The 24,788-nt window shown below is 35.5% G+C and overlaps 1 protein-coding gene across 5 annotated transcripts; it reads right to left on the minus strand.

Moving 5' to 3' along the window:
• Positions 1-1,046: 1,046 nt before the first annotated feature.
• Positions 1,047-22,950, minus strand: LOC140037046 (piezo-type mechanosensitive ion channel homolog). Of its 5 annotated transcripts, XR_011840902.1 has the most exons (23): positions 22,361-22,950; positions 21,076-21,153; positions 19,041-19,200; positions 18,714-18,919; positions 18,075-18,240; positions 17,784-17,970; positions 17,320-17,435; positions 16,709-16,793; positions 14,445-14,660; positions 14,192-14,369; positions 12,493-12,621; positions 12,140-12,313; positions 11,743-11,976; positions 9,517-11,031; positions 9,236-9,370; positions 6,327-8,806; positions 5,469-5,864; positions 4,899-5,057; positions 2,686-3,189; positions 2,443-2,584; positions 2,182-2,326; positions 1,457-1,819; positions 1,047-1,369 (listed from the first exon to the last, which is right to left on the minus strand). XR_011840902.1 is itself a non-coding variant. In XM_072080783.1 (22 exons), exons 1-22 carry the CDS (start codon positions 22,407-22,409, stop codon positions 1,684-1,686), a joined length of 7,542 nt encoding a protein of 2,513 aa, XP_071936884.1. In that variant the 5' UTR covers positions 22,410-22,950; the 3' UTR covers positions 1,047-1,683. The 5 variants fall into 5 exon arrangements, 4 of the variants coding, with proteins under 4 accessions (XP_071936884.1, XP_071936885.1, XP_071936883.1 ...); XM_072080783.1 differs by having other exon boundaries at positions 1,047-1,819; positions 18,762-18,919; XM_072080784.1 differs by having other exon boundaries at positions 1,047-1,819; positions 5,679-5,864.
• Between the last annotated feature and the right edge of the window lie 1,838 nt (positions 22,951-24,788).

The following is a 24,788-nucleotide window of genomic DNA, read 5'->3' on the forward strand; positions in this document are numbered from 1 at the left end:
TGTTGATTCTGCGATCAACTCTATAATTATGTTTAGATATCAACTTTATTGATCGCCCCTACAACTATCTATATTCGCTTAAAACACAGAAGGGCAAAATGCACACAAAGAAGAAAACTATTTTCACATAACAATTCTTTAAAATTTTATAACTTTCTATTTTTATAGGAGCTTTCAATCTATCTCTCATTTTATTGATAGATCTAAATTTATTTTAGATCTGGTTGTCAAATTTGAAAATTTTTGGATCTTCAATCTATTTCGACAGATCCTATCATCATTATTGGAATTTAAAATCGTTGATTAGTAAATTTGGAAATTGCAACATGTACAAAAGAGAGATGCAGTGATTTATTTATTAGAGAACAATTGTGAAAATAATTGTATCTGAGTTGTTAAATTGCAGACGTGTAATTTCTAATGCATGTTTAATCTTCTATTAGGGCAATGATGTATATCAAATCGTGTTGGATGATTTCTAGCAATTTGTTAATGAAATTTGCTTTTATCAAAAAAAAAAATATTGGTATCAACAAACTCACACGTATAATGTATTCTCGAATATTTAGTGAAATCAATTTTGTTCTGATCAATGACGACCATTTATTTTTATTTATGATAATAACATCAATTGAGTCAGTATCTCTCTGAATTGTTAGTTGAACATCTAAATTACCAATGAATTTCTTACATATACCTAATGAAGTTTTAAAGCTTCTGAATTGCTAATTGAACATCAAATAAATCCTTACATATACCTGGTCGAAGTCTCAAAATCACAAGTTTAGTTAAGGACTAAACCTTCTTTCAATGATCTTAATCTGTATGGGAAGAAAAAAAAAACAATGGAAGCAGTTTTCTAAGGTCATACATGCCATGCTTCTGGTTGGATTTGTAGTTTGAACAAAGTTAAATATGAATTACTTGAGTGAAGCATCGTTTGGTAGTAAAATTTATGGTTGAGTAATGCTTCTTGTAGTTTAATAGGAAAATTAAAGAACTGCAGCTCTTGAAAGTATCAATATTTGGTTGGAATGAAAGCCAAATGCCAAAAAATCAAACCTCTAAAAGCTACAAAAAAATTGATACATAAATTTATTTTGTAAAAACCTAATTAAAAATGGCAGAACAATGTGGATGTGGTGAACATGAATGTAATTTATCTGCCAAATTTAATGAATCAACTAAAGAAGGGGTTCAGCTATCATCTTTCCAATTATCAAGAATGTCATCAGGCAAAGATTTGAGCTACAAAAGCTGCAAGATTTTATCAGTTGGATGCAGCTTCATAGATTGGAGAAACAATTTCCTGGTTCTTTAGTCGATTACCACTTCGAAGAAGACTTCTGCAATCAGCTGAAATCAACCTCTAAAACAAAGAAGAGCTCCATTCAGGACAGTGATAAATGATATTTGGTGATTGCAGAAATAGTTTCCTTGTACTCTCATCAATTACCAATTGGAAGAACACTTGAGCAATCCTGAAATCCCGATTAACAGCTTCATGGAGGCCACTTTACACAATGCCGTATTCCAACTTTCCAGGAATTTGTTTCAATTGTTTGGCTTGCAGCAACAGCATTAGGCAAAATGTCAATCCGTCCTCTATAGTGGTGATAATAAAGTCAGCATTGTAGCTGGATGAAAACTGCCATTGATTCCTGTTCAGCAACTCGCGCAGGATTAGTCGCGTTTAGTGTATTCAAGCAGCATGTGAGGGGACCGATAAATTTTCACCAGCGTCCAGTAAAGGACCTCTTCAACTTCAAGCTCACCCTCTGCTCTTGCAGCATAGATGTCCTCACAAATTGCAATCAATCTGCACGAAGCATTGTGTATCTTATCTGACCTCAGAAGAATATATATTCCAGAAAAGAAGCACATAACTGTCAATCTCATAAGAAAATAACTGTCACTTCAATTACTAAACAGATCTTTCATAGTATTAACTCGTTAAATGATACCGAAATTAATATGAAAAGTAAGAAAATATAGATATTCCATCTTGGTTCTTTGGATTAGTATTTATGATTGAACAAGTCTTGTATGACGAGGAATACAAAAATTTAGAGATCAATTTAAACAAAATGACATTGATAGTGGATAGTTTCTAGTTAAGAGTTGAAGAAACAATGCTCCCTCCCGGTATTAGACATGGTAAGAAATGCAGAAATTGTATACCTGTCACAGTAGGGGAGATCCTCAAATGGAATTCTCATCCTGAGATCAGAACACTGAAGTCTGATGAAACGGCCAACCGCAAGCACAAAGGTTATGTAAAGACCCCATATGCTGAATTTGCTCAACGTATCACCGATTATACCTTCTAAGCAACAGACAAGAAGACTCAAGGAATGAATAAAGAGTAGAACAACACTGTATTTCCTTATCTGAAACAAGAACTAGAATATATTTAGCCCTTATTGAGACACCAGCACTCACGTGGAGTTTCTTCAGATACAATAACAGCCATAGGGCCAGCCAGTTCTCCACAGCCACTTCTATCTGAGACATCTAAATCATGGAAGGACCACCATTCTGGATCACCTCGATGGAATACCAGGTCACCTGTAACTAAATTTACCTGCATAAACAAACATTACATATTTTATCTCTATCGGTATGGTTTTTGTATTTTATATCCTTTGATTTGGAAGGAAAATATTAAAAGAAAAAAACACAAACCGGTTGTTCAATAAATCGCACATCACCAGATCCAGTGACCCTGAAGTATCTTGGGTAGAGATTATATATCCTGAAACTGTTAAGAGTACCATTTAGGACTTGCATTACTTCCTCTGGTTTTGGAAGATCTGCATCTTGAATGTGTATGTCATAATTTACCACCTCTTTTCCTTTTGGCCTATCCCTCGTGAATTGCCAGTGGAACACAACGTTCATACTATAATTAATAGACTGAATGAATCTTGCTTGAACAACAGGAGGGACATGCCATGATGCACTAGCATCTGCTTCACAACATATTAATTGGATATCTTTCTCATTATACGAACTTAATAAATCCAGAGGATCCAGATCAACTAGAGTGTCAAGTTCATTCCAAGACAGCTTTCTGCAAAGTGTTGTCTCAAACAAGGTCAATTTTCCACTGATTGTCCTTATATCAATCTGAACACTCGCATCCTTGATAGGATTTGCAATATTCGTTGGGTTGCCACTGCTGTACATCTATTACAAAGAACAAAATTGGACATTCTGTGAACAAATGACTTGTACAACAATAGGGTGGACCCAAATGGGTAATTTACTAGAATTAGACATCCTAGAAACTTTGTACTTCTATGTGGACTTTATCAGGTAATTGTATTCTAAAGATGAAAAGTCACTCTTGTAATTGGATGAATAGATGATATTAAAGAATATTAGTCATGGTGTCACTTTGGTTGCTAAAGCAACAATTAGAGGATAAATGGTTAAACATGTCTTGATGCATGTGGAGTGACTTCCAATTAATATCACAAAACCCTCGAACCAAACAAATGAACATTCCAACGATTAGCCAAACACACAGAGTATCATCATCCATATTTTTATATCAACCAAATCCATAAAATTATGCAACAGTCTAATCGTGCTATTTCTCTTATAATGAGACCAAGTTTCCAATTTCATGGCTCCTGATGTTGCAACACCAGCTGCATTCTGATGCAGATGGACAGTTTTTTGGTATCCAGGTTATCTTCAACTAGTCCACAATGCCCAGCAGACAGCTAGAAAATCAAAACCCATTAGGCAGAAATCTTTGGTTTGATTAGTTAAGTACTCCGTCTCCTCCTAATCAAGCAATTAGCACATAATTCTTTGAACAGGGCAGTACAGCAAGATCCAGGAGCAAGTTACAAACAAATGTGAAATACATTAGAAGAGGCACTGAATTGATCAAGTATATAATTTCAGAATGTAGAAATATCAAGACAGTCTCTGGAAAAATCAAAGGATATTTAAAAATCAAACCAAAACTTCACATTGAAGTATAGAAGTACCTAAACTTACTTAGCATTACTAAATTCTTGTCACCATTAAAGTAGGAAATACCAAATAGCTATAAAAGTCAGAAAGGTATCTAGATGGAAACCACAACGAATGTCACAAACTGATAGCAACCATCAACAGAGTATTGGAAGATTCTACTTAACAAAATAAAGAGATTATCTGGAAACAACAGAGAAAAGAATAAAACATCTGGATATAGATAGTATTCTTTCATGAAAAGTATGGAAAGAATTCTTCTTCAGAAGCACGTTAAGACCCTTTTATTTTTTTTCTTCTAAAAGAACAGAAAAAAGAATTAATGCTAGAGAATTGAATGGATGCTATGTAAGTTACAGGAATTAAATAGCACCAAAAATGGATCAAATAAAAAAAAAACCATGATACATCTGCAACACTCTATGGGTTTCTAATCTGAAGAGATTTAATGATCCAACAAAGAGAAAACTTAGTTACTCAGCTGATTGCAGTTTAACTGAACTGTTTCTTACAGATCAACGACTATCATGGAAATTCAACTACTTGAAAGAAGAATAAATGCAGAGATACAATCAGCAGAATAGAAACAAGAACTCTGCTGTCAACAAGGAGTGCATGTATAATGTAAATAATGACATATTCAGACTCAGAGTTCCTCAGGTTTTCAATCGAAAAATCAGAAGTTTTAAAGCTTTAATGCATCTTATCCACCAATAGAAAAAGATATCCTGACTTCTTTTTATGTATCCAACAATTTTTATCTGTCTGACTTTAATGGATTAGTCAAAACATCTTGGAGTCCTGATTTCCATGTTTCACTTCAATCAGGCAATAAGTATCACAAAAATGATATTTGAGTTAGTATGCAGAAAACATTGTCCATAGATTCCAACTCCCTGAGATCTTACCAGCATTGGAGCCCATATAACACATATCAAAACTAAGAACAAGCATATTCCGTTGCAAAATTTTGTCATTTTGCTTTGCTTTTGTCCCTGGTGGTGCTTGACTCTGTGCAAATCCTCATTACATTTGACCAGAAATAGACTTGAATAAATGTCCTCCAACTGGAAGGGAAGAAAAGCTGGAATGAGAAAAGGTATCTTCAAATCTAAAAGATATCATTTGAATAAGGAAAAAGTACTGGAAAAGTCAAAGAGAATGTAATGTATCAGTAGGCAAAAGACAACTCAATTTCATGAACCAACGACATTAATCCACCCTAAAGAACGGTATGTTCATGGAAGATGTTAGAGACTGAATATAGGCAAGATATGAAGCAAAAACCAATTTCTAGAACTCATAAAAACTCCAACATCTATGCTAACTCATTTTGCGAACCTTTCTTTTAGCTGATGAAAGAATATACGCATACAGATAGTAGGAGTACAGACTTGTGCATGAATTTCATAAGAGAAAAAATATGAAAAAGACCAAATCTTCTGCAAAAATTTCCTTAGATAATTTCAGTAGGTTACCTTTAACCAATCATACATTGTCAAAGATGTAGTTGTGCAAGACCAGTCAAGGACACATCGCAGTTCATAAAGAAATGGCAGAGCTCGGTAAAGCCGAAAACATAGAAAGTTAACTTTTGAAACACTACTGGTTAAAAATTGCCGATATAAAGTGCTTTTATGGGGAAGCCCGTGGCGGATCTGTATAGCCTGAAGTGCTAGAGATATTGCCTTAGTCAAGTAGATAGCACGGAGGGCAAATTTTCCAGCATGTTGGTGAGATGGCTGCATGCCGCAAGCATATTTTGTTGTCGAGTATGTAAAGAGAAAAAGGCTAAAAAGATAGGAAATGACTTTTCCAGTTGCAAATGAGCAGAGGTAGATAATACGATCAATCATAATCAAGAAGAAAATTACCTGCAAAAAGAAAAAAAGGGAGAAGAAGAAGAAGATAGCTCATTATCTGCATCCAACATCATTACATCATGTAGCATGGCCATTACTGATTATGCTCATAATACAAGATCCCCTGAAAAACCCCAGTGATCCAAGTCTTTGGAAACCAATAAACAATCCGATCAGCAGTTATATATCTTACAAAAATTATATGCTTCAGGATGGTACATATTGATTCGCAAACAAATTCAGTGTAGAAACAAGTGAAGATGCAACTATTACCACCAGTAAATTGACTAAGACAATTCTCATAATTTTGAAATGAATCTGAAAATTAATTTCAGGCTTTGATCCCACAACTACATTGAATTTTTTGCATCACTTTGCAGTCATTTTTCATGTAATATAGAAAACTAATAGAACTCCAAAAAAACATTTGGAAGTCCTGAGTCTGTGGAGTACAGCAAAATGATAGACACTTACCATTAGAACAAACACAAACTCTTTTGGAAATTGATCTTCTAACTGGTAGACTTCAAGAAGCTCACTCTTATTTTTTATCACTGATTGGTAAAAAATGGCAACCAAGAAGAAAACAGCTAAATCTGCACAGAAAACAAATGCATATAGATCGATATCTCTTTTTCCACCACCAATCACAGAGAGCACAGGGTAAGGAAATCCTATTTCTTCAAAAATCCCAGTACGCTGAGCGATTAAAATTTCTTTTGCTATGTCAGCTGCAGGAGTTAATGGCTTGTAAAGTTTCATAGGGACTGATCCTTCCATCGAGGAGGCAAGCACAACCTCAAAAACAGCCAAAGCAACAGAAGGGTTTTCAGTACTTCTTTCAATGCTCTGAATACGTACTCTACTCGGCATATGGGGTCCATTCTGTCTAGTGTCCTGGGATCTCATGTCAATAACAGCTTTTAACAACTTGTTTATACCTGACTCAATTCTTTCCGGCTGAATCCCATCTTCTGGCCACACTTTAACTTCCATGGACAACTGCACAAAGTAAGGTGGAGTTTCTGCTCCTTTTGTTACTGATTTCCAGTACCAATATAGACTCCTAATAATCTTTTCCATTGCATCTTTTACTGGTAAAAGCAGTTTATATACTTGCTCCAACCAATATGGAGTCGATGTGGACACCTTAGGATCTTTCTTTTTTGGCCCAAGAGAACCAAACTCTGTAATAGATGCCCATTTACCCTCTCTTGCACTGATGAAAGTCTGTATGAGCGTAAAGAGGTACACCAGAAATAGAGGCAAGTTGCTTATTACAATTGATGACCTGATTCGATGATCAGGGAATCCCAGTTCCTCAAGGAAACTTGTATCGATGCCCAGCCCACAATGTTGGATAATGACTTGGTATAGATATTGGAGCAAGATGCAGATTTCACTATATATTAGCATGATGAACCAGAAAATGTAACTAGGGCCAGTATTTACACATAAAGCATATAAGAATAGTGCAGCAAGGTAAACAATGGAAAGCAAACTGAAGTTCCACAGAAATATCAGAACGAAGCAACAATAGCAGAGAATGTCATTGTTTGCTCGCATCTGGACCCACATAAAACGAAAAATCATTCCAATTTGCAGACATGTAGCATCAGATACAGTTTTGTCACTAGCAGAATGAAAAGAATGCATCTGCTCCACAGGATCAAATCCTATATTCTGACTCTCGAGCTCGTAATAAACCTCATTCTCAGAGGCATTATCATTTAGATCCAGTTCATCTTCGATATTGAAAAAGTTAACAAGATTCCTAACTGCCTTCTTACCAAAAGATCGTGCATGAGAAACACCATCCCCCACAAGGTGAAATGCTGAAATTAACAAGTTATGCTTACTTTTATTGTATTCTGTGTAATCTTCTTCCAGTCCTGGAAATAGGTAACTGGATGTTTCATTTAGCTCAGAGATCTCTTGTGAAGAACCCATGGAAGCATTCATAGAGTCCACGCCCAGGCTTCCCCTTCTCAGGCCTTTTAATGAACTTGTGTCAAAGGGAAACAAAGAGTAAGAATCTTGTCCATTCTTTTTCACATTAGCCTCATCATTTTGCAAGTTACTACTTTGGTGATATGAAAATGAATTCAGTCTCCCTTGTTGGCCTTGACTTCCCAGAGAAGCGCTACTTAAGGTTGCATTGGTGCTCAAGCTGTGAAGATTGATTTGTAGATTAAGCATCTCCGATTTAATATTCTCCACTTGCAAATTGCGAAGGCGCTTCTCCTCTACTGATTTACGGATGTGCTGCAACTGTGCTGTCTTCCAGGAAGCTCTCTTCTCCTGTTCTCGAATTAAGGCATCAATCTGCTCTACTTCAAGATACTTAGATACAAAATCAAACTCCGGGGATGAAAAAATATGTGATTGTAGGGATACCAACATAAAGATGATAATCTCCACAACGGCAGATCTTGATGTGATTCGAAAGCCATAATCATATTTGTAAAAGCCAATAACTTCATGTATGTAATCAGTTGTCTTACATTTTCCCTCATTAGAATCTCCAACAAAAGGAGATTGATAAGCAAGAGAAAGAATAATCAAACTGAAGTTGTATATACGCAAGAATTTGAAGATTTTGTTTCTTTCTTTTAGTATCTTAAGCCTCAGACGGAAGAATGCCAGAGCAAAACCAAGATAACCTAGATGAAGGATATCATACTCAAGTGTTCCTGTGATCAGTATTAAGGCAAGGACAAGATCCAGCAAGTGACAGTAGCCATAAAGCCTCAGATAGTCAAGAAATGTCCACATGCTCTTAGTTTCAAAAGAGAGATCACTAAAGGCAGCGGCCATTCTGCTTTGCATTATCACTTGCCAGTAAGTATGCATTCCCGAAGGGTTAGACATGTAATCAGCACGCAGTTTCAAACATGACAGCATGAAAACCATGTAATAGCTGATAAGCATTCTGGGATCATCAACAATGATTCCTACAAAAACCATGAGTAAAATAATAAGAGTGATGGAGAAACTGAGATTGTAGGAAAAGCTCAAACAATTAGCCACTGACAAGGGGATGTGATCATAGGATGTCACAGATTTTGTAACAGTCCTAGAGAAAATGATCACTGGAAAACACAATGATTTCATTATAGTGATGCTAATATATCTTCCACAGAAGTGGCAAGCATTTGCCCAGAAATTACAAATAAATTTGTCCTCTTTATCATAAACTAGAACCAAATGAATTGCATGAAAGCCATTATTTGAGACCTAATGAATTGCATGAAAACCATACCACACCGATGATGACAAAGTGGTTTTAGCACTTATGTATGTCAATGAAGTCAAATCTGATAAATTCCTACTGTTTAAGAACCCACCCCAGAGATCATAAAAGCATAAATATAAATAGATACCTAACCAGCATTTTTTGCAGTGTTCAAAGAACAGGGCAGAGTTCTTCCAACATTCGTGGCAAGGCCTTTTTGCTATTTTTGGGAACTGCTGCTTTGAGTCTACCATGCCCACCCAAATTGTCAAATATTTGAGACCTAATGAATTGCATGAAAACCATACCACACCGATGATGACAAAGTGGTTTTAGCACTTATGTATGTCAATGAAGTCAAATCTGATAAATTCCTACTGTTTAAGAACCCACCCCAGAGATCATAAAAGCATAAATATAAATAGATACCTAACCAGCATTTTTTGCAGTGTTCAAAGAACAGGGCAGAGTTCTTCCAACATTCGTGGCAAGGCCTTTTTGCTATTTTTGGGAACTGCTGCTTTGAGTCTACCATGCCCACCCAAATTGTCAAATATTCAAGGATGAGAACAGAACCAAATGAGAGAACAAATATTGGCCAGAGTTTTCGAATAGTATGCCGAGTCATAAGTATACAGGCGGCAAGTGATGTCACATAGAGCAGCGAAATAGCATTCAAGACAGCAAAACTAGCAAGGAGTAATCCAATCATGTTAATCTCAAGGCCAAAAAGGTTAAATATGTTCTCCATCCAATATGCTAAATATATTTTTATGGTGGTCATTTGCATTTCGAGCCTTTCCTTTCGTAAAAGAAGAATCCACTTTTTATTCCACTTAAAGCTGTCCTTGGAGCTTCCCCAGATACGTCTGAATGTATCATTTCTGTTCCTATTCTCCAAAACTCCAGTACTAGTTTCTAAAGATGGCCACGAGTTACTCATCGGTCCCTTATGCTTTCTTAAAAATGCGCTAGTTTCTGCAGAAGGCTCACTTTCTTTGGCATAAGAAGGGCCTGCTATAGGCTGTTCTTCCATCAAGTTAAACAAAGCACAAGGCTCCTCCCATTTGTCATGATGTCCATAGTTGCTTGGCATCTTTTTCAGCCAATGAAAGATGTTGTACTGGAGTAAGCATGCAGCAATAACCAAAACTTTACATCTCATGCCTGATTCTAGACCAAAAAAGCCATGCTCAAACAATCGTAAGCCCAAAAGGAGAGATAAATTAAAGTTTGTCTGACCAGGAAGCATTTTTGCTTTTTCACCCCACATCTGGAATAGATAATCCATCGCTAAATGAAACCCCGAATAAGCTAGAAATATTTTCGAAGGAATATGGGAGGATTTTGGGAAGGTTGAAAAGATGACCAGGCCGATAAGGTAAACAAAACCAAATGCACTTATCGGGGACACTGATGCATAGAATAAGGAAAGAGATAATATTTTCTCACAATGCCAAATAAGAAGACGCCTCATAAAGGAAAATTTTACATTTTCTTCTGTTTCTTTATCTGCTAAATTCAAGGACCTGCTTCTTCTCCTCTCATAGCTATACAAGACCATGACAACAAGAACTGCCAATGACATCCAGATATTTTCTATGCTTGAAGCATCAGGATTAAAGCCAAAGACATGGAAAAGATCTGTCAAACTAGACAACCATCTCTTTAAGCTGATAAAGACATTCAGACAATAAATGAGAATACAAACCAAGATTGCATAAACTTTCAAAGGAAACCACCAGTATCTGCTTGTCTTCTCCCTTAGTTGTCTTCCATTCATCCATAGTAGGAGGAAGAACAGGTATCCAAATGATATATAATTAGGTTTTACGTGGTAAACTGTGAGAAGTACAGTCAAACAGACAATGTAGGTTCCACACGCTCGATATGCGTGGAGAAACTTCTGTCCAATTGCACTCAGATATAACATTGTTCTTTGCTCTGAAAACAGAAAGTTAACAAGGATATTAGATTTTAGATTTTACCAGGGAGGTTGTACAAGAGCAATGCATAAGATGTAAGATCAAGTTGTGCATCCTATTTAGTTAAATATTTAGTCCATCTGACCATCATTTGCCCACCAAACTTTATGCTACCAAATTTATTGGACAATAATAGTACAGCTGCTAAGTCTGCCTCTCAATTTGCTTTTTCTAGTGCTCGATCAGTGACTATATTTTTCCCCAGTGGACTAGTTAACCACTAATCCAAAACTTACCATACTTTGATTGCAAAGAAAACCACTTGTATTATTTCTTAGGGACTTGTATCTGTACTGAAATATTACCATCTAAATGCCATGTTACATTCAGTACCTCAGATTTTAATAAGCAGCTACATCATCATCAATTGTTTTCTACAATCTCCTCTGTTTTGGTTTTAAGCTTAAATACAAAATCATAGTGATCATATTATTGCCCTCCTAAGAGAGAATTTGAAATTCTGCTAACCACAACCAGATGTAAGAGTAGGCATATGTTGCGAGTATATTCTCAGAGAACACTATGAAACTACTGATGGATTAGAAACCACATCCCAAAACAATTTTTTTTGGAATAATGCTTATGCAGTTAAAAATGAAATTATAAGCAAAAGATCCAGGAAGTAACAAGCTAATCCTTTTTCTATGTATAGATTGCATTGCTATAATACCAGGAAGAGAGTTATCATACTCGATCCCTCTAGATATTAAAGCATAAACTGAAAGTAGTACGGATTTGTTCAACCCAGCTTTCCAAAATCTCCAGCCAAAAGGAGGTAATGGAGTGAACTGTACAATTGTTGAAAATGAACAAAGTATGTCAAATCCATGATTTTGAATGGCACAGAAGGATGCCAGCCCAGCAATTGTTGCAAACTCCATGGAGCTAGTGCCATCAAGCAAACCTGAAACGCATGCATAGAATGTACAAAAGGACGATTAGATGAGCTTTAAAAAAAAAAACAAAAAAAAAAGACTCAGTATTGAAGCAGAAAATTTTTCTTTGGTCCTAAAAGATTCTGGTAAAAATGTCCTAAAAGATAGGGGACCATATCTTGGGATAGTTACCTGACTGTGAGAAAATTTCTGCAGCCCAAGAGCCTTTCTCTTCTAGGACTCTGGAGATCACATTTAGTTGAAGAATGAAAAGTGCAGCAAAATGCGCCTCACATAAAAGAATCAATGATTGACGAAGCTTCCTACTAATGGTGTGACTTAATAGATAAATCATAAAGAATATCACTGAAATGTCAAGGGAGAATAACCAATAGTCAGCCTTCATTGCCTAACTTTAGTCCATTTAAAGCAACAATAAATGAACTCTGTAGCCTCCAAAGTAAGGGCAAGGGCCTCTAGAATTCTAGTACAAGACTCAAATAGGATTATAGACAAGAAAAATTGGAAAATCTGGTTCAACTTACTATATACAGCATGAACAAAACCAGGTCTCAGTGCAATGAAAAATAACAGCACCAGCACAATTGCTCGAGAAACTTTGCGAAATCCCCATGCTATTGTAGCAATGACAAATACTTCTTTCTCCTCTTTCTCTAAAATCAATTACAAACATCAGTTGTTGCATTGAATATCAGATCAATCAGAGAAGAGAGGCAGGGAGCTGAAAACAAGCCTTGTCAAGTAAGAATGTCAATCTAAAAGGGCAAAAGAAAGAAGGCAATAAAATCTTAGGGCTTCAACATTAGAACATACATAGAATTTATTGACCAAAAGAAAAAGAAAAACACTGCACAGTTATAAATTGGTCAAAAAAGGATAAAAATGTGAACATGACATGGATGAATGGAATTAATAAGTGCTAATGTAAAAGTTAACAGTAGCCAATGAATCTGCAGACTATTTTAGATTCTAAATGCACAAGCCTTCCATAACAAGAGTGAGAAACACAGAAACAGCATTAATCTGCTGCTTTCAGTATCACGTAACCAATTCTAATGCTACAGTCTTATTAGGAACTTACATGTTCAACATCGGAAGAGTACAGTAATCGATAACCATGTAAGTAATAAAGAAGTAAAGTGTTTACTACTTGCAGTTCCTTCACTACTCTAATGATATGCTGGATATAGATCAGAGTGTCTCTGATCATTCTAAACCCAGATGACGTACCAGTAAAATCTTTCAAAGAACAAGACGTTTTATGTGTATGATTGAATTCTAAAATGCCCCGATGTCAATATTTATTTTGCTTTCTATTGCGAAATAAAAGCATGGATATCAAAAACTCATGGAAATCATGTGAAACATATAATAAATGTGCTAATTGTGTCTATGCAGGAGGGTGTTTAGCAATTAGCAACTTTCAGAGAGGGGAATTTTGTAAACTGTCCAATTTGTTAGGAAGAAAATTTTAGTTTAAGGGTGAACATTATTCTTGTTTACTATCAGTGTAATTTTTTAAATATAGGAAATCTTAGTTTGAGGATAAATGAGTTTAACTATTTAACATCTTAAAATCTTCAACTGATTTGATGTTAGTCATATAATTGGTTTGCAACGGCACAATACTCATTCCACTTTAAAAGATAAGGTTTACGATTTGCATCTTTGATATTGTACCTACTCTGAAGAACTTTGGTTACATATATCCTTCAGGGCTGTTAGGAATTCTCTTTAGCTAAATAGAGCCATTATGAATTTCATTATAGCCTTCTCCACATTATCCCATACTGAAACAACCCAGGGACTTGGAAGAAACTTAATCCATGGAGAAGTTACATGATTTAAGAGGTGAGGCAATTCCATTTGACATAGTATTTTTCTTTTTATGTGCCAATGAATTACCAATCCTTAATTACTATTTTTAGCAACAGAAACTTAATTTGGGCCTGCCAAGAATGTCAATTTATTGACTTTCAATTTTTCTTTTTTTCCTCTAAAAATCACTAGAGTTCGTTGATGAAGCTTTGGATTTCATTGGTTTTCTTTTTTTATTTTTATTTTCTAATATTCACCATAAAGTTCACTTTTCTCATGATAAAGCAATCAAAAGTAAGAAACATGCGGTCTTTAAAGCACATCAAATTATTTCCATAGATGTACAATATGATCGCATATAGAACCGCTATGACAGCACTTAAAATATGCAGCCACACTTCCTACCTTGAGCAGCAAGGTTCCGATATTTAGGTTGCCCATCACCATCAATCAAGTACGAAAACACAGTGCTGTTGACAAGATTCCCCATAGTAAGCAGGATTGCAGGAAAAAATTGTGCTAGTAGATATAAACCTGGTTTAGAGTAGTGCCACAAGCCAATAGCTTCCCACAGTGCCATGTCCTGAAATTTTAATATAATTCTCTTGCTAAATATTCAAACATAAAAGATGCATCAAAACATAATTTAAGAACTTACCTTTTCTAGTTTCTTATTGAGCAGCGTGAATATGATGTTGAAGATATATGTGCAAGCAGCCCATAATAGAATAAACACTAGAAGAAGACTATTTAACCGGTGCAAGTGAAACAAGGATGGGAAGGCGTATATAACATAGCCAACATATGCGAGTAATCCAAATGAACACAGGCTTGTGAACTGAAAGCTCCAAAAGGAAAGAGCAAATAAAGAGACCTGTCATTTAACAAGTTATAAGTGAATCTAATGTTACGTGTCAAGACTGCAATCCCAATAATACTGGGAACAAAAATATTATCAAGTATAAAAGCAATAAAAGATATAGGAATATGTTAAAAAGATAACAGTTAAACAAAACAAGACTCTTAGCCTCTACACACTAACAAAATAATGTACAGATGAGAGCTACCTTAAGATGCTTCATGTAAAGAAACAACAAAATATAGCAAAATGCAAAAACTAAACTTATAAACAAGATCTATTTCACATTCCATTGTGCTGAACCAGAGTTATTGGAAAGGGACCAAAACCTTTATCAAGCATTATAAAAAGTTAACTGATGCAATGACAAACTTCAAACTGTAAGTACCTTCAAATAAGAGACTAGATAATACAATCAAACATCTATATGAATGTCAAAAGTATTCCACATAGCAGTATACACATGCAACCAATTTCCACTCATGTATAAGGAAAATCTCGTCCACAACATTTTGAAACGTACCAACCGTATATTGAGTGTAATACTATTATTTATAAACTATTGAAAGATACAAACATGGAATTAAATGGTTAATCTGCAGTTTTCAGCAAGTTTCTGGTTTTGGTCCAATAAGCTATATGACAAACTATAATGAGCTTTAGTGCTTGAATTGGACACTAGCAGCAATTTCTGCATCTCAGTTGCAGAGCTACATTCACCTGTTCTTTTCTGGATAGATGGGGAGTTTTAGGATTATAACTTTGGTTTGAACTTCAATAAAAGTTTAAAGCTTAGAGAATAACAAGGGAAGCTAGAAGAAGAATAAGAGAGACAGACAGACAGTCAACTCACGAGGAAGAGAAAAGTAAACTGTTCCAGGTAAAAGGAACTATGTATTTCTGCAAGGTTATAGACATGCTGCTCTTTTGCATTAAACATGAAAATCATAAGATTTGGTTGAAAGAGTCATATTGGCATTGGGCAATACCATTGGGACTCTGATATGATATCAAGGATAATGGGCAATATGAAATTTCAAGCACTAAACTTCTTATCAAGCTCGCTGGACATGTTGCCGTTTAATGTTCAAGAATCATCTAGGACCAATGCAACAAGAAAATCTATGCAATCTTCCTACCTAATCTATCTCCATGCTGGCACATAAATGTGGAAACTTCGAGGACTCTGTGCTTAGAAAGGGCTGAAAGAAAGGATCGCTTAATGAAAGCATGAACTATTTTGCCAAAGCCAAGAAGATACAATGCAAGCCAAACAGTAAGGTTTTGATACAAAAATGCACCCGTCGAAGTCCAAAAAAATCTGAAAATACTTGCATCTTTTCTCGGCCAGAATGAGGGCTTTTTTCTCTTGGAAAAGCAGGTCTCTGATGTTCTTAAAGGATTTTTGGCCAAAACATGAGAAGTTAGAGAAGGTTAATTCCTGGCTTGACTATGGTTACAGAACGCATGCAAAGAATCATAAAATCATGGGAAGGTCTCATGCATATGGAGTGGTATTTGGGAACATATTGGGACTGAAAGCTCATCTACTGAGAACCAAGTAGGTAAGATGTCTTGGAGAGCCATTCTAACATAATCCCACTACTCTTTGAACCTGCCTGGTAGTATCTTAGCCCATGCACATGGGTCAATGACCTAAACACTACATGGTTTGGTTTTGTGTACACATGTCTTGGCTTGATTTCTTGTGTTACTATTTTCCATGTTAACAATCAAAAGTTGCTGCATGGTTAGTCCAAAATAGTTTCACCATTTGAAGCTTCAAGCAAAAGCATATTCAATCTTTACTCACATTTATTTTTATATTTATTACAGGCAATATGGTGGCTATACAAATGATTCCAATACTCCTTAAGAAAAAGATGCTGAAAAAAAAATGAAATAAAAAAATGCCCCTACTCTTCAACCAAAATTCTTCATAGATAACAACCAAACATGGCATACAAAAATGTAGTTTCTACAACTTTCCCTCAAGTTATTCCATACATTCTGATAAAATGCACAAGAACAAAGCAAAACAAATATGTATGTTATTTTCTTACTGGAAATCCATAAGTAAAGAAGTTGATAGTAAATCTCCACATAATTGCTTCACTGTGCAAAATGCTGGTGCGCATCACGTTACATCTGAAAATCAAGTGAGAAATTAAAGAATCAGCTATAAAAAAAAAACAAATATTCTGTAGCATGGTGATTTACAAGAATCAAACTTGGGGAACTGAAAGCAAACTCTGTTTCAGTCAACGATATTCAGAAGGCAGAAAACCTCAAATGGCTTTCAGAAAAGCTAACATCAGCTGATTATAAGCACCTTGTAACAGACCTAGTGAACCTCTAAATTGGAAAATAAACAAAAAATAGGGCATTTAGAAGGTTGTAATTTTCAAAGAAAAAATTTTGGAACATATTGATGACATTTAGGATTTGATGTCATATTTACTTTGTTTCAAGTAAAATAAAAAATACATAATAGCCAATATTCATTTCTTATAGAGGTAAACTGTATGCCTTCATTGTTTGAGAAGGTTTGCATTCTATCAGCTTATACTGAAAACTTCATTGTCACGGTGGAGCACAAATACTAGACATCTTCAAAGAAACTTAAAGTACGAAAGTACATGAAGAGAAAACAATATCAACACTTAAATCATACCTTAGCTCATGAATGAGAAAAGAATGTGTCTTAGGAAGAAGCTGCTCAGTCAAGTCAGTTTGTTTGGTGGAGAAGATTTCATTTATTTCAATCAAGTCATGTCTGACATATGAAAGCTGAAAGAATGGTGAAAACATCCCTATCAAGCTTGGAAGTGATTAAGAAGGAATAATACCCCAAGAAATTCTAACCAAGTTGAAGAAAGGGAATAAAAAACTCAAATTATCATTCCTTCCTCGGAAAAGAAAAGAGAAATCATCCTTCTGTCTAGCAATGCGAGATTAATTAAAATAGAATAAAGGGCTAGGTGCAAGAAGTCAATAATCAATTTCCCAAAAGAAGTGCTTGACAAGTAAACTTAATGTGTTTCTACATGGTATATAGATAAAACTTCCAACTAGTCCAGTCAAATTGTAATGCTGCTGGTACGGCATTGTTCAAAACATCAAATGTTGAGAGCTCACCATGGAGTAGAAAAGTAAAAGTGAGATACCAGAACAAATTTCTGGCCAATCTGATTTGAGAGAGAACTTGTAGAGTCCAGTGAGATCAGCAAACTGCTCAAGCATGTTTGAGAATTCAAGGGGTAGCTGATATGCATACAACAGAATGATGTTGACGCCTGCATAGAATAAAAGATATCTCCAGCACCTTCACAGTGATCCATGCACCAACAATCAGTAAAAAATTGAATGCAAATTGCAATTATAAAAACTAGTTGCAATCAGAAACTAAAAGACAAAATAGATACTCACCAAAAGAGCCCAAGAAATTTACTTGTCATTGACCACTTGACAAGTCCAATGCAGCTGCAGAGGAAAAATGGCAGAGAAACCCATGATGGGTGGCTAATTCCCAACAGCAGTTGTACTGCAGGCAGGAACAAGTAACATAGGACCTTGAACCTGAAGTGGAAAGCATCTTCCATGCAGCAAAGAAAGCAAGTATCAAGGATCAATGCAAGAAGTTGAAAATGAACAACTTTGCACCAAGAACATTATATTTGGATATGCCAACTGGCTCTAACTTTCAATCTAGCACTAACTTAATTAGCAATTATTTCCATCTTCTTTTAACAAAAGAGAAAAGGATTAATGATTCATTTGATCAGAATTTGTATTTAAGATCTTACAGATGAAATGATCCTCATAGTTCCATAATAGGATTCATGAAAAAAAGTGCAAATGACTCCAACATATATGATCCTTCAACTAAATATACTGGAATCGTAGTACTCAATTGTTCGTAATATTGCCATAAATTATAAAATCTTATGTTCTTTAACTTTTTTAGTAAACGCTTCCAGCCCTAAAGTGTATGGCCAGAAAGAAGAAAAAGAAAATGCACTTCCACATGTAAACAATGTACAGAAACACAATAAGAAGTGAGCTCACGGGTGTCTTGCACTGAAAAGGAATACTTGACGTGGATTGTCAACTGACCTTGGCTTTCACTAGACAAACCCAAATCAAGCAAACAGGATTGTCCTAAGGAATCAGGGAAGGTTCTGCTCATATATATTTTGGTTAGAGCAACCACACCCACGATTATGTGAATGAGGAGGGAATAAATCACTGCATGAGGACTCTGGGACTGATCTCTGCAGAAACCATACAACTTTAAAATGAGCAACCAAATGACTGAACAAAGACCTATTCCAATTTCCACGAAACATATCAACATATTCATAGGAGTCGAGAAGAAAGAACATCAGTAGGAACCTTACAAAACCAAGTAATTTCGCCCACCAAGCATCTGCTACACCCCAATGATCACCTTCAATAGCCACAGTAAGATGGAAAAGGAAATGCGAGATTATAACTGCTCCAGAAAGCATGATGACATGCCATAAAACTATAACATGCTTCCAGCAATATGAACCTAGAAAATATCAGGGCATCAGGAGTCATAATGACTGACGGCAAATTAAAAGGATAAGCAGCATGTAAACAAATTTGAGCCACTTTAATTCTATCCCCTGAAAAGATGGCATTATTCTCATTGAAATGTTAAACGGATGCATAAAACACCAATAGAAGGATCATCAAGGTGTAGACCTGGGACATTTCTCTGAATGGGTAAACAAACTACACTTCACAGTTTATAAAGCAAAAACGGTCTACCACTAGCATTTGCATTCACAGGAGAACGAAATTATACTCACAATTCAGAAAGGAAGGATTAAAGAGGATCATAGAGACAGATATTCAGAGTGTATTAATAATTCCTAAAAGGTCATAATTAAATCATCCTACTGAATGAAGTAATTATCAAACATGTAATAAAATTATTAACAGTTATTGTTTGTGGGAAAGCCCATTTAATTAAAGTAGCATTCAACTAAATGAGAATGTGGAAATTAGTTCATTTCTGTTGAAACACTTGTAACGATTTTTCACCCTTCCATAAGTATGCGGGTAGATATGTTGTAAATTTAAGTTAGGTCTCCCCACTACTATGCTCTTAAATTATTCTGTGCATATAGAATGTAAAAACAATTACTTCTTTAAAGCTTTTTCAAGAAACTGAAATCAGGGAAATAGGATCCGGACCTCATGATTGCATTCTGACCAGGTCAATGAATTCTAAATGATGAATTGCACAGGTTAAGTGAGAATTGTCAAGATCATGCAAGATTGCTTAGTCAAAGTTTAGTTTGCTAATACAGAATACTAGTTCATGAAACCAAGGTTCATTAGTTGTAGATTATATTGAGGCCAAATTTGTGTAAGATAATTCTACTAATCCCGGACTGATCAATGTCCTTACTAGCAAAGAAGATTCATGAAACATACATGTGAATGACAGCTAGTGAGATATAAAAGACAATTACGATCACAAGAAGTCTGGTGATGTGACACCTCTTCTCAGCCATAAACTAAGGCCTCTCAGAACCTCTAGGACAGTTATAAGAACTATTCAAACAACAGGTGTTTTCAGTCTAAAAGAAAAAGAAAATGAAAATGATAATTCAAAGAGTCTTTAATATGCATAGGTGTTTTGCTAGTTTGCTGCTGATAAACTTAGGGTTTTCTGGAATTTAGTAGTAATTTGGTCCTTTCATTAATCATGGGAAATTACACGTCGGTATTATAACTCTACTTGGATTTCTGGATCTCTTAGCAACTTCTTATGGTTATAGCTATATGCTTTAAATAGGATCCTCAAGCTCGCCACCATAGGATTTGTGATATCAGGTAATTTTTTGAAACTCTTCTTCATTTCATCCTCTTTCCACCTTAATCATTGTTCAGGTGCATTACTAACGGTATTGTACATACTGCTGCCAGAGACTGCAATCGTTCATATTTGACATCTAATTTTATGGAGGTTTTCCAGAAACTGCTGACAGATAACAGACTTGGTTCACTTTCAGCAATGTGCAATCATAAAAGAGGGAGGAAAAAAAAGAAAAAGAGAAAAACTATACACAAGGTGTTATGAAATTAAACAAAAAGTACAACAAATTGAAAGACCATTTCGCAAGTCAGAACACCAATATAATTAACATAACTTTAGAGTACCTAGCTAGAACAGATTTGCCTAGGAAGAATCTGGTTCAATGTAGGAATTCATGCAACATCTGAGTGATTCCTCAACTTCAGCAAGTTAAAAACCAGCACACATGCGTATTTAAACTAAGAGGACCATAAAAAAGTGTTTTAGGTACCTAAAAGTTTATAGAAAGTTGCTTCTCGGCATAGAAACAATACACCAATTACATAAAGAGCAAGAATGTGGTAAAAAAGAACTTACCTTCCACACCAGTTGATAGAATGAGAAGTGAAGTGAACAAATCAGCCAAACCTATTACACTCCAGTTAAGTAGAGAAGCTGCAGGAATCACAAGTGGAAGACATGAACCAGGAAACAATGCAGCTCTTTGCAGAAGAAAATAAAAACTCAATAAAGCAAGGTACAAATGTGGTTATTAGGCAAGTTAAAAAAAATATTTCACAACCCCTAATATTTCGACATGCTCCCAGAAACATAACATTGGAAAGAGGTTAATGATACATTCGTTGACGTGGTATAGTAACTGCACAAAGTTTTCTCAAAAACAACTTTGCTGCAGTCTAGAGTCAAAGTCCAAGTTCCCAGTTATTAACCTCTTGTCATCACAGAAGCATTAAAAAATAACCACTTGCAAAAATAACAACCATTTCACCCTCTCTCATCATATTCTTTCTTTTAGTCCATACACAACATGATGTACTACTACCGTGTACCACACCTCCGCATGGAGAACCTTGCACTAAAATCACACCACCTATATTTGGAGTGACCCCACACAGGCTTTGGCTCTTTTTCTAGACCTGTATTACACTTCCTTCTATACCTGGTGTCGGAGTCACACTCAGGGCTGAAAGACAAGCAAGCTACTCAATATTGGAATTTAGCTTGTTTGAGCTTGGTTCGCCAACTGAACATACTACAAGAACGGCATTTAGTGTTCATTAAAATTTCAAGCTCAACTCTTGTTTTTTATCGTGGACTGGAATGATCATGGAATCTCATTGATATCAGAAGGGACAAGTGTCCCTACAATACCAGGTGCGAAAGTTAGTGTAACAGCAACATAATCCAAGGATATCCAAAATTCCCACTGCACCTCTGTCAGGCCAAAGGTAGGGTTTCTCCAATGATGACTACCCTCACAATGCTCATCTTCCATAGGAAAATTTTCACTTCTCCAAGTTTCCAATCAACTAAAGTTCAAATTTCAAAAGTACCTTCAAATCCACAACAAATTCAAAAGCTCAACCACTACTTTTAGCTCTCCTTCAACAAGGCCATGGCAAATTTCCCTTTAATATCAAAATCAACATATTTTCTGATACAAGAACTTGTACTCATAAAGACATCAGTTCTACATGCAAGACTAATTCTTCATAAATTATAAAGTATTAATGAGTCTCATCCACATGTATTGCTCATATTGTCCTTTCTAACAATACAAAATTATGTTCAAAACTTAAAGGTAAAATGCAGCAAACATAATCTTGAACATATGATTATCAAGGCTGAACCCTCCAGTTACCTGCAAAAAGCAGCAAAGGTATAACAATCCCAGCAATGGAACTTCCCATTGTTAAGCTATCTTTAACTAATGGCTTCACCAAGATTGCATTTTTACATTCCACAAACACCTTTTGATCATTTTGAAAAAAAAAATGATCTTTTTAACAGAATTCACCAAGAAATGATGTTTCTATGAATACATTCCATCCATTTTGTCTCGAATCATAGAAAACGTTAATTATTCAACCTTTTAGTTGAAAAATCATGGTCAAAACAAAAATCCCATGATCGGAAATTGTGGAAAAATGAAGATCAACAAATAAAGAATAATTATAATAATCGGGCACTCTGCTCTTAATCCCTTCCAGTTATTGCAGTTCAGGAGAAGAAAATCAAGAAATTTGAGGAGATTAATTGAAGGGGTGATTTGGAATGAATGAAAATGGCATTCTTGATTTCAGATTGGCGCAGCCGTAAAGACACGTTTACGGATCAAAGAGCCAAAGAAGCTCTTTTTTTCCCGTGTGGAAACGTTAAACGAACCAAAGGGACCTTTGGGAGGATTTGAATTGGTGGACCCCATCTGATTTCGTCAAATCCTAAAAAAAAAAAAAAATTGATGTTAGGTTAATAAAATCCCTCCACACTGATTTTATTATTTGAAATATTTTTTTAAAATAAAATTACAAGAAACCCAAAATTGTGGGAGTTCACAAGCTATTTACAATTCAAACTAACTCACAAATAGTCAAAATTACAACTCAATAGAAATACAGTGGAATCTCGATTTTAATCACTAGACCAAATCTTAATAGTTTTTTGATTCGAGGTTCTGTTTGAATTAACTGTTTTTAAAGGTATTTTTGAAATATTTTATTATAGTTGCGTGTATGAAAAATTTTTACTATAAATATTTTTTATTGTATTTTTAGAGGAATTTTTGAAATATATATATATATATTGGGGTACCTTTTAAAGTTAAAAAAAATTTTAAAGTACTTTTAAAAATTAACACTACCACTCTAGTTATGGTAGCGGTGATGGATGGGGATGGGGGTGGGGGTGGAAAATGTTGTAGAATTTAAATTTTTTTTAATTCTTTTATATATTTGTGAATCATTTTTGATATATTATATAGATAAAATATTTTTATTTGTATATTATTATAATATTATATTTGAAAATTAGTTTTTAAACCATTAATATTTCAAAAAAAATACAAGGATATAGCCATGGAATGAAAACGTTATGATATCTAGGTTTATTTGGATCATAGTTATTAAATCTAACTCGGGAAGGAACCCGGCGAAAGAGGTGGGTTAACGGGTTATTGGTTCAATCGGTGGGTGAGTGGTTGAACCGGTGGGTTACTAAATATATTTAAATATTATATTTCATAATTTTTTATGAGATATATGATATAAATTATAATAAATAATGCCATAGCAAAAGCTCATTTAATTTAATTTGCTATAAAATAATTAATTCATATAAGAATCAATGGGCCTGTTTGGAAGGTGAGTTTTTTGAGTGTTTGTATAAAACTTTACTGTAGATTACTGTAGAAGTTGTAGAAAAACTTTTTTATGAGATGAAAAAACTTTTTTTCTTTCTTTTTCTTTTTTCTTTTTTTCTTTTTTTGTTTTTTCTTTTCCGTCCTCCCTTCCCTTTCCCCCTCCCCTGTCCCTTTTTTCGAAACTCCCTCCCCCGCCGCCCCTCTTCCCTCCCCCTGCAAAAGTTAAATCCGCCGCCCCCTGCAAAAGCTCCCCCGTCGCTCCCCTCTGCCCGCAACCTCCCTCCCCACCCCTGCAAAAGCTCCCCCTCCCTCTCCCTCTGCCCGCAATCGAACAGAGGGTTTGATTTGATTTAGTAATGGCAATCGACCAAGGGATGAGGAGATGCGGAGAAGACAATAACTTGTTGCCTAGTAGATGCAAAAGGGTACTTGGATTCTGTGCTGCAATCATCTTCAGGTTGGTCTGGGGCGGCCGGAAGATTCAGGTCTAAAGACAGGAGGGCTCTTGGCTTCTTGACTGCAAATTCTCGAGAACCCTCCTCATCGTTATTGCTGGTGCCAATTAGCGTCGGCAGAACCTTTTTTAAATTTTTTTTTTTTTTTTTTGCAATTTTTCTTCTCCCCAAGCTGCGGGAGGGGGAAGGTGGTGGGGAAAGGCAGAGGGAAAGAGGGGAGGGGGGAGGGAGAAAGAAAAAAAAAGAAAAAAGAGATTTTGGAAACCAACATATCGGTCAAAGGGGGAGGGGAGGGAGAGAAAAAAAAAAAGAGGAAGGCCGGCAAAAGTTGGCCGGAATAGTTACCGGCGCCGGAAGCGGTGGTGGACGTGGTGGCCGGTTGGGTAGGGGAGGAAAAAGAAGAAGAAAAGTTGAAGGGAAAGTTTTTTGTATATTATTTTGAAGTGTGTAGGTAAAAAATTTTGATAAGTTTTTTG

This window comes from Coffea arabica, chromosome 2e (genome assembly GCF_036785885.1).
Source record: "Coffea arabica cultivar ET-39 chromosome 2e, Coffea Arabica ET-39 HiFi, whole genome shotgun sequence".
Taxonomy (NCBI): Eukaryota; Viridiplantae; Streptophyta; class Magnoliopsida; order Gentianales; family Rubiaceae; genus Coffea; species Coffea arabica.

Coding starts and splice junctions, on each gene's coding strand:
- LOC140037046 (XM_072080782.1), bottom strand. CDS start 22,409: ATGGGAAGTTCCATTGCTGGGATTGTTATACCTTTGCTGCTTTTTGCA. Junction 12,622..14,191: donor TCGGAACCTTGCTGCTCAAG/GTAGGAAGTGTG, acceptor AATTGATTTTAG/AGAAAGAGGAGAAAGAAGTA. Junction 5,865..6,326: donor AGTTTGTGTTTGTTCTAATG/GTAAGTGTCTAT, acceptor TTCTTTTTGCAG/GTAATTTTCTTCTTGATTAT.